Source organism: Eschscholzia californica, unplaced genomic scaffold (assembly GCF_041429995.1).
Source record: "Eschscholzia californica isolate CP2 unplaced genomic scaffold, dmEscCali1.0.p SCAF_5, whole genome shotgun sequence".
Taxonomy (NCBI): domain Eukaryota; kingdom Viridiplantae; phylum Streptophyta; class Magnoliopsida; order Ranunculales; family Papaveraceae; genus Eschscholzia; species Eschscholzia californica.
The window spans coordinates 2,565,492-2,576,081 of record NW_028238472.1 but is presented as its reverse complement, the minus strand read 5'-3'; the positions used below and the strand labels follow the sequence as shown (position 1 = coordinate 2,576,081).

The 10,590-nt window shown below is 37.3% G+C and overlaps 3 protein-coding genes across 3 annotated transcripts; 2 read left to right on the top strand and 1 right to left on the bottom strand.

Annotated features, from left to right (window-relative positions):
- Positions 1-801: 801 nt before the first annotated feature.
- On the top strand, positions 802-4,738 carry LOC147536202 (acyl-coenzyme A thioesterase 2, chloroplastic-like). The gene is made up of 5 exons (XM_086642001.1): positions 802-2,034; positions 3,002-3,179; positions 3,365-3,834; positions 4,092-4,220; positions 4,450-4,738. The coding sequence occupies exons 1-5, from the start codon at positions 1,360-1,362 to the stop codon at positions 4,591-4,593; spliced, it is 1,596 nt and encodes a 531-aa protein (XP_086498127.1). The 5' UTR covers positions 802-1,359; the 3' UTR covers positions 4,594-4,738.
- Positions 4,739-7,697: 2,959 nt separating this feature from the next.
- LOC147536201 (uncharacterized) lies at positions 7,698-8,776 on the top strand. Its single transcript, XM_086640236.1, has 2 exons — positions 7,698-7,806; positions 8,091-8,776. The coding sequence occupies exons 1-2, from the start codon at positions 7,698-7,700 to the stop codon at positions 8,774-8,776; spliced, it is 795 nt and encodes a 264-aa protein (XP_086496362.1).
- Positions 8,777-9,706: 930 nt separating this feature from the next.
- Positions 9,707-10,066, bottom strand: LOC147536200 (uncharacterized). Its single transcript, XM_086640235.1, has one exon. It carries the CDS (start codon positions 10,064-10,066, stop codon positions 9,707-9,709), a length of 360 nt encoding a protein of 119 aa, XP_086496361.1.
- Between the last annotated feature and the right edge of the window lie 524 nt (positions 10,067-10,590).

Genomic DNA, 10,590 nt, shown 5'->3' with positions numbered 1-10,590 from the left:
CACCTTCGACTACCATTGCTATTTTCCTTTATTATTCTCTCTTGTTCGTTGTCTCTCTCTCTCTTGCTCTTTCGCTCCCTCTCATTTTTGTTCTTTCATTTTCTCTTATTCTCTCTCTCTTGCTCTGTTTCTCTCTTTTTATTCTTTCTCATTATTCCGGCAAAGGGAATTTTCTCTTCATTGAAACTCCCTTTATTTGATAGGAAGATAAAATTGAGCTTTAGGCCGTATTGGTATGCTGTGTATATCGAAACAATCAACAATTCACGATCAATAGTGATAGTTAGGATATCTGAAAATACGACTGAAAATGAGCAGGAAGCCGACGTGGTAGGTCGGGAATGCTTTATGATTTGGCAGAAATCTATGTCTGAGGAAGAAATTTTGTTCTAGGTCTCGGTAGTTATCCAAAATATATATGCCATGGGAGATGTTATCTTAATTTGGACCTGTGGAACAGACAAATTAATCCCTCCCAAGATCCCCATATCTCCATATTGAGAGACAATTTCAAATCGAATTCAATTTCTTTTTGACATTGTACTCAAAGAGTCATTACATTTATAATGTAACATGAATACATCGTGCATATATGTAAATGTGAAGATGACTTGAGTAAACCCTAATCTCCTCACTAAAATAATTTAGACCCTAATGAGTCTGGAAATTATTTAGTGATCGATGTCCACCTCCACAGGTATCAGATCCGTGATTTTTTTAACTTTCAGAGTAGATGTTCAACTACCTGGACAAACAATTGTTAAATAGAATCAAGCCTTTGTATAATATGTTACATGTGGTTAGTTAAACCTTTGCTTACGTATAATGTGTTAGCAATTTTATTTTCTTCCGAGTAATATTTTTGTCAACAGACTTGTTTTTTTTCAATATTTTCCCTAAAATTTGCCTTGGGACACCTTCAACACATCAGAGAGGCATTATTTAAGACTTCCCAAACAATAGTCGATGTGATTGAACGCCCATCCTAGAGCTTAATTTCTTTTTTTTAATGGGCGTTCCAACTAACAAAATTGATGGAGAAATTGAAATATTCAGACTAAATTTACGAAAAATGTTATCAGTAATCATGTTCTGAAGAAACTAGTTACACAAAAGAGATATAATTAAGGCAATTGATCTAGTTTTTCGTAAATTTCGGTCTAGATTTTCCGTCTTTTCTATGATTTTTCTACTCCAAGAGATCACCTATGTTTTCAAAATGTAAGTGGACCAAAAATCCCAAAAGACCATAATTTTAGGTCAATTTTGGATCAATATTTCTTTATTGAAACTCAAAGCCAATTGAAAAAAGTCTAGCAAATTGTATTTGACACATCCCCATTCTTTACTGTTTCAGCTATGAAATCATCTTCAAAGAAATTTTTACAGATCTCTAGAAAATCTTCTTCAACCATCACTTTTAACAATCCAAATCAACCCCTGAAGAAATCTTCAACTACCCATTTACTAACTCATCATCAAACTTCATCATCAACAAAATCAACCAAACCCTTTCCTAACTATTTCACTTCCCAAATTCTTGATTCATCAAAATCACTCAAAAAAATCTCCACCCAAAACAGAATTTTCTCATCTCTTCCCAAAAACCCATCTCAACAAGAAGAAGAAAAAAAGTTAAATTCAACAATGGATTCAAACCAAGAAGAAAAAGCAATTCATGTTGTTTCAACTTTATCTTCACCTTTTCAAAATTCACAACCTATTGATGCTAGTTCTTCAATTAGAAAACCAATTAGTTTATGGCCAGGAACTTATCATTCTCCTGTTACTAATGCTTTATGGGAAGCTAGATCTAGTATTTTTGAAAGACTTTTAGATCCATCATCAGATGCTCCTCCTCAAAATGAAAATGATTTGTTAAAAAAAACTCCTGCTCAAAGTAGAACTAGTATTGTTTATAGTTTCTCTTCTGATTATATACTTAGAGAACAATATAGAGATCCTTGGAATGGTGTGAGGATTGGGAAATTGCTTGAAGACCTAGATGCTCTTGCTGGTACTATCTCTGTGAAGGTATATGTCATAACTAAGATTTTTTATTCATTTTGGGCTAAATTAGTTCTTTTTGGATTCTGGGTTGTGCATATTAATGAATTTTAATTTGTGGGTAGAACTTGAAATACAGTTTTAGGACATTGATTTTGCATAAAAACTAATGAATGTGGTGATGGGTTATGTATGTTCGTTCTCGGATACTCTCCTCCCCTGCGTGCAGCGTACCCGGTTCCCCGATTTCCCATGCCCTTTTTGGGCGGGTTCGCTATCCGGTATCCAAAATTAGTATACCGAAATTTTTAGTCTTAACCCAAAGTCTTTGTAAAAATCTATAAAATAGACTAGTTGGATAGTTAACTACAAGATATTTTTTCTTAACTTGTTAGATTGTAAGTTTTGTGGAGATAGGAGTCTGGTAGTAGTTGTATCTATTGTAAATGCGGCGTAAAATATATATATATATATATATATATATATATATATATATATATATGTATATGTATATATATATTGTCTAGGAAAATAGTCCCACACATGCTGCAATCTAAAACGGCGTAACAAAGAAGTATACCCCTAGCGTACCCGATACTTACATGGTAGCGTACCACGTAGCAGAGCGATCCGCGTACTAGGTAGCATTCTTATGTTTTGATTGGTTTGGATTTCTAAACCATCTGACTTGATTTCGGTTTTTATGGATTGTAATTGTGACCCTTTTCAGATGGGTTTGTGTTGACATTCTATAATGGATAATTAGGTTTTTCTAGATCCTGCCAAATAGAGTAGTTTTGCATTTCAGTTGAGAATGCCTGCCGAATAGTTTAGTTGGCATTTCAGTTGGAAGATATAAATATGAAACTTGCATAATTTGTTCAGGTTGTTTTTATGTAGGCAGACATTTTTCAACTGTTTTCGACTCGCTTTCAAGTTGTAGATTTGTAATGGTAGTTTGTTCTCTTATTTTTTTTGTTTAATTTTGGATTAGCATTGTTCGGACGATGCTAGCACAACAAGGCCTCTCTTATTAGTCACTGCTTCTGTCGACAAGATGGTTTTGAGGAGACCAATTCGTGTCGATACTGATCTAAAAATAGCTGGAGCTGTTACATGGGTTGGTCGTTCATCCATCGAGATTCAACTGGAAGTGACTCAACCCCCAGAAGGTATTTCATCAACCTAAATCTTATAAGGTCTTCACTAATCATAAGTTTTGTGTAAAGTCTCCATCTTTTACTATCTCGAATGTTTTTTTATCCCCGTATCAATCTTTATGAATGTTCGTTAAACCATATCGCCTATCTTGCTCTATAAATTGTGGAGTACTAAAATACACCCGTTTATCTATCAGAGAGATCTCATGCTTCAGATGCCGTAGCTTTGACTGCCAACTTCACATTCGTCGCTCGTGACTCTAAGACAGGAAAATCTGCTCCTGTGAATCGGCTCTTACCCGAAACTGAACAAGAAAAGAAACTTTGGGAGGAAGCAGAAGCAAGAGATAAACTAAGGAAGAAGAAGAGAGGAGAGCGGAAACGAGAGTTTGAGAATGGGGAAGTAGATAGACTTAAGGCTTTGTTAGCTGAAGGAAGGATCTTCTGTGATATGCCAGCTTTAGCTAATAGAGATAGTATTCTTATTCGAGATACATGCCTTGAGTACTCTTTAATTTGTCAACCACAACAAAGAAACATCCATGGTCGAATCTTCGGAGGATTCTTGATGCATAGAGCATTTGAATTAGCTTATTCAACTGCTTATGCTTTTGCTGGAATGGTCCCGTGTTTCCTTGAAGTCGATCATGTTGACTTTTTACGACCTGTGAGTATTCTATCTTATTACTTCGATTTGATTGATGATTACTGTCATCGACGGAATGCTTCCTAGTGAACTTCGTATTCTTGCCTTCTATAGCCTTTCAGGATTACTCATTTCCTAAGTATAATCACAATTGATAATGGCGCATCGAAGTTATATCTCTTAGCAGTTGTATTGTTAATTACAACTTCAAAGTTCAACACCGCTTCATGTCGAAGATTTTCAATTCTTCTTTTTGGTTGATTGTGTTAATAATGCAGGTGGATGTTGGGGATTTCTTACGTTTTAAATCATGTGTGTTATATACGGAACTTGACAACCCACAACAACCTCTCATTAACATTGAAGTTGTAGCTCACGTTACCAGGCCCGAACTCAGGAGCAGTGAGGTGAGATATCAGAAAGATCTCCGAAATATTGAACTTTTCTTACTATTTTCACCAAATTTCGCTTGGAACATATTGTTCACCTATTTATTTCACAATTTTGGTAGACATCTATACAAATGAAAAACGATAAGAGCTAAGAATTACGATTCATGATTTGACAACATTGTATATGGTATAATGCTTCTAGTTATGCTTTTGATGAGTCTTATGAAACTTTTGTTTTGAACAGGTATCAAACACATTCTACTTCACATTCAGCGTCCGTAATCCAGAAGACATGAAAAGTGGAATGAGTATTCGAAGTGTCGTTCCTGCAACAGAGGAGGAAGCTCGACGGATACTTGAACGAATGGATGCTGAGAAGTCTTGTTAACACTGTACTTGAGCTATGGCAAAAGTGATAGAACAACAACTCCACTTTCACACACACTGACACACATATATATAGTACCAGGCACTTTCTGTGTTGAAATCTTTTTAAGGATTGTCATTTTATATTATAACAGCTGTTTATCTCATGGGATCCCATCATTGGATGGTTTAGGTGTTTTTTTTTTGTTATTTTGCATCCAAATTAAATAGTCTCCCGGGAATAAAGACATTTTTTGATGAATTCTAGTGACGGCTTGAATTTTGTGGGGTTTTGAGATTGGCAAAACTTTGTAGGAAATTCAAATGCCATAGCACATAAATTTTCTTCAAATGCGGGTTTGAAGGTGTAAACAATGGAATTCAAACTTAGAAAATAAATTCCTCACGGCAAACGTACGGATTTTGATCTGAAAGTAATGTCACATGAACGATCTGAATTTCATGCGGTTTTGAAATCATCTAAATTTCTTCCAAAATTCAAAGACTATAATAACACATGAATTTTCTTCAAAATGCATGTTTGAATGTCTAAACAATGAAATCCAACCTTAAAAGTTCAAATTCCATGGCGAAGCTATAGAACTTCATCACAAAGCTTTAAATTCCGTGTGATTCCAAAATCAACGACTGTTTTCTTGAAAAATAAATTGGCGACCTTAATACCATTCTGCACCCCCATGATAAAATGGGAGGCAATCCTATTTTACCTAACCATGCCCGGAAAATCAAAAATTATATTCATTCGTTGGGCCTTCAGGACCTTGGCTTCAGTGGCTATCCTTTTACGTGGTCTAATAGACAATTCTCTGGCAAGCTGATTCAGGAGAGGTTGGATAGAGCTTTATCCAATCATCAGTGGATGATCGATTATCCTGTCTCTACTCTCCATCATATGCAGGGAGTGGGCTCTGACCATATTCCTATCCTCCTTATGACTAAGACCCGTTCCCGGACTGGCCGCAAGCCTTTCAAATTTATTCGTACTTGGATGTCTCACCCGGATTGTAGTGATTTTATTAAGCTTAATTGGCCCCCAAACCAGAATTTCATCCATAATAAGCTAACTTCTCTAGCTATTAACCTCTCTCACTGGAACAAAAAGGTTTTTGATCATCTCGAGACCAGGATTAAATTTCTTACCAATGCCCTTCAATCTGTTCAAACTCACAAGTCTTTTTGTGACCTCAATCGTCAGCTCGAGGAAACCTATAATCAACAAGAGAGCCCGTGGAAAGAGAAATCTAGAACCAATAATGTTCAACTGGGAGACAAAAACACTAAATTTTTCCATGCCAAAGCGATTCAACGCAATCGGAAAAACCATATTTCTTCGATTAGGAAAGACGATAATACTTGGTCCCATGACGAGACAGAGATCGCAAACATTTTTTCCTCCCATCTGAAATCCACCTCCAACGGTTCTGTGATGGAAGATTCCTTCCTCAATCTGTTATATCCTCAGATCAGCGCTTCCCAAAACAACAATCTCATTAAGCCTCCCACTGATGATGAGATTCGACGGGCTGTTTTTTCGCTTAAATCTGATGCGGCCCGGGCCCGGATGGCTATCCTCCTTTCTTCTACAAATCTAACTGGGAGACAGTTAAATCTGACATCAATAGTATGGTCACACACTTCTTTAGTAATTCCATTCTTCCTCCCTCTTCCAACCATACCCATATCTGTCTCATCCCAAAGTCTAAATCTCCCCAATCTACCTCCGATTACAGACCCATCAGTCTCCTTAACACCACTTACAAAATCATAACAAGAATTCTAGCCAATCGCTTTAAAAGTACGCTTGATGATATCATCTCTCCCTACCAACCGACTTATGTTCCTGGGAGGCAAATTACGGATAACATTATCATCAGTCAGGAAATGTCCCATTTCTACAAAACCAAAAAGGGATCTAAAAGCTATTTTGGTCTGAAACTAGACATGTCCAAGGCATTTGACCGTGTGGAATGGTCCTTCTTAGAGAGTATTATGGCTCAACTAGGCTACTCGAACCATTCGATCAATCTTATTCACATCTGCATCTCAACTTCCTCGATGTCTGTTCTGATCAATGGTCGCCCTGGTCCCTCCTTCAATATCTCTAGAGGTCTTCGTCAAGGAGACCCCCTCTCTCCGTTTCTTTTTACTCTTGCTATGGAGGGCCTTAGTAGACTATTAGACTCCTCTCATAGCCCCAATAATTTTAAAGGTTTTCCCATTCCCAACTCTGACATCAACATCAATCACCTTCTCTTCGCCGATGACTGCATCATTTTTGGTCAAAATTCCCTGGAGAATATTGACAATCTCAAGCAGACTCTGGCAACCTTTTCCGCAGCCTCGGATCAAATTATCAACTACAGCAAATCCACCATTTTCTTCTCCAAGAATACCCATCCAAAATTCAAGCGCATCATCATTCGCAGCTTGAAAGTGCACCAATCGTCGTCCCTAGATAAATATCTGGGTACCCACCTCTTCATCGGAGCAAACAAAAAGCAAGCCTTCTCGTCTATTCTTGATAATATCCAAAACAAACTTTCTAAGTGGCATTCGAACCTCCTCTCGCAAGCTGGTCGCTCTATTGTGCTTTCCACAATAGCTGCGGCTGTTCCCCGATACCAAATGCAATGCTTTGCCATTCCAAAAGGCATAAGCAATCGCATTGAGACCATTCAAAGGTCTTTTTGGTGGGGAAAACTTCACATCATTCACACTATCAACTGGACTGCCATCTGTCGTCCCAGAAAACTGGGAGGCCTTGGTCTCCGACTCCCGGCCCTGGATAATGAAGCTTTTCTTAGCAAAATGATCTGGAGGGTGCTCCAGAACCCCGAAGCCCCTTGGGCTAAGATTCTTAAAGCCAAATACTACCCCAAGGCGAACAAACCCACCCCGGCTAAATCCAACCACTCCTGGCTTTGGAAATCCCTCTCTAAACGCTATAAACAGGTTAGCAGTCTTATCTTCTGGGATGTTAACAAAGGAACGAACATTAATATTTGGCATGATTACTGGATCCCCAACCATCCTCCGCCTATAAAAAGTAAAACCAACTGCCCTCTTGAGAGAGTGGCGCAGCTTATTACTAACAATACATGGAATATGAATATTCTTAACGTTTACTTTTCTAGTGATTTATGCAGGGCTATTAGCAGTATCAATTTACAGAATGATAAAGGTGATTCTATGAAGTGGTCGTTAACAAAAACAGGTAAATTTACTATTAAATCTATGTATTATCACCTGCGAACAAGAAACCAGGATTACTGCACTCCGGCTTGGTGCTTTATTTGGAACATACCAACGATATACCGAGGATAAAACTATTCCTATGGAAATGTTGTACCAACTGCCTCCCCGTGCGGAGCAAAATTGGCAAATTCATTGGCAACACATTGCAATGTGTTTTTTGTGATGATGAAGAAACTGTGACCCATGTTCTTCTAAACTGTGCTTTTTCTCGTACTATCTGGCTCCATTTTGGTGTCTTTTCAGGCTCAGTCAATAACATTCATGATTGGATTATTGAATGGCAAAATTTAAAACCAGAGAGAACAGCTCTACAGGCTAAAATCCTTTGGTTCATCTGGAAAGCACGATGTGATAAACACTTCTCTAAGCTAGAACAAAACCCCAGGCAGATAATCACGAAAATACAGGGATCGGTAACTAATATCCCATCTACACAACAGAATACTAATTTAACTGCAGGTTGGACCCCTCCAACTAAACCTTTCCTAAAGTGCAATGTGGACGCCTCCTTCTCCTCACTCGCAGACCCAGCAGGTATTGGCTGTATCTTTCAGGATGATCAAGCGAATTTTATCATAACCAAAGCAGACACTATCAGAGGCCAAACAGTGGAAGAGTGTGAATGTCAAGCTATCCTACATGCTATCAGGTGGGCTGACAATCTGAAGATCTCTCACCTGCACATCGAAAGCGATAATCTAAATCTTGTTCGATATCTCCAACATAACGGATCGTCTATAGACTGGCAATCGGAGGATCTCATTGACGACATCAATCAACTTCGACAAGGTTTTGAGGAAATAGTCTTCACCCACATCAAGCGGCAACACAATCAAATGGCGGATAAACTAGCTAAATGGGGAAAGAGAAACCTTCGACAACGCATTTGGAATTCCGTTCTTGAGCTTAAGGCTGACCTTGTTCTGTAATGTTTTCTTGTTTTTCCTTCAAAAAAAAAAAAAAAAAAAAAAAAAAGGTCAACCTTTGGTTGTACTCAAAGGGATAAAAAAAAAAAGTGTTGTCAATTATTAAATAGAATATCTAACATAATTTTGGAAGGAGATTGCAACAATGTAATAAGCGCAATCAATGGAGAAGCTAATACATCCCACTGGACTTGGCATAAACTTTATTAGATTACTCCGACCCTTTTTCATTAACTTATCTTGTATCCATGTAAATAGAATAGCTTACCACAAGGGTGATGTACTTGCTAAGGCAATTAGAATATCTAAATGTTCTCAAGGATGGCATAGTTGTATAAGCCCTTATTTTTGATGGACTGTTAGCTTGTAATATCTTTTGATCTATGAAGCAGTTCACTTGGAAAAAATATAATCAAAGGGTAGGCCATGTGAAATATTTTGTTATACGTGTTTTTTTTTGTTGAAAGTACATGTAAAGTTGTGAGTTTTTCAAGGACTGGTTACTCTGCTATACTATACTCCCCTAAAAAGAACTCTATGACCAAGGGTCTCTATCATACACCTTCCGTATAATCTATTACAACATGATGTCTGTGAGTATTCGACGGTATTCGACATCTCCCAAGAACGTAGGCGACACAAACTATAAGAATAGTCTTATGGCCTGTCATGCCATTGAATTTTGTGAACAAGAGCCTCTATTGCCTTAAGCAGTAGGAGAAGAGATTTGATTGTAAGAGTTGAATAATATCGAGTCAAAAAATTAGAATAAAACTTATATATATATTAGCAAGCATGAATTTGTTACATGTGATTTGGTTTCTAGACTTCTCCTAGAAACATGGCTCTAGAAACAACATTAATATTTATCAAATGTTTTATTAAATTAAGTTTGGCGCACAAGAATAGAATGTGATTGTTATGAATAATATTTCAAGAACCACCCATACAAGAAAACATTCCACGATGACTTCTAAACCTCATAACCACTACTTCATCTTTCCTCTTTGATATAGGACGCATTTCCTCGGCCGAAAAGTATGACCCTCCACCACTACCACCTCCTTGGCCGGTTGATAATTCAGAAATTGAGTTATATCTCCTATAATAACCACCACCTATATTTTCTGGTGGAGGTGGTTTCGTATACGAAAATTGGTGATGATTCTCAGAGTAGAAATCGGCGATATTATAATTAATTTGTGGAGTTGAACCTAAAGTAATGTGCTTGTAGTGACGACGAGTCATATTTCTTTTAATTGCTCTATACACCATAGGAATTAAACCATCCATTTTGAATCTTCAATTATTTTGATGAACAAGAATAAGATGAAGTTTGGAAAATTGGTAGTGGGTTTTTAGGATTTTGATGTTGGAGATGGTGAATATATTTGAAAATTTTGAAGAGACTTGTGTTTGTTGTTTCTGTTTTCCTCTCTCTTTAGGTATAAATAGAGGAGAAACTTTTTGTTAGTCTATGGGCTAATCAATTACTGTCTGCTCATAAACTGACCCAAATTGACTCTCTTTCTAAATAATCAAAAGTGGCATTTTGACTTGGAACAACCATAGCCCATAGGAAGATGATGAAGAAATTTTCTAACAAGTTATTTAGCATTATCCCACGTCATAAGAATATTTAATTAGTGAAAGAGTTTCGGTAATTTTCTTTTTTGCCGATTTGCAATCTCGTTTTGAAAGAGGGTTGAATTCAATACACTCTAACATGATATCAGAGCTAGTATCGAGACTAACCTTGCCCCGGACGGGGGAAGGCGTCGAGCGACTGAGGATTATCCCAAAGCACTTAGGCCATG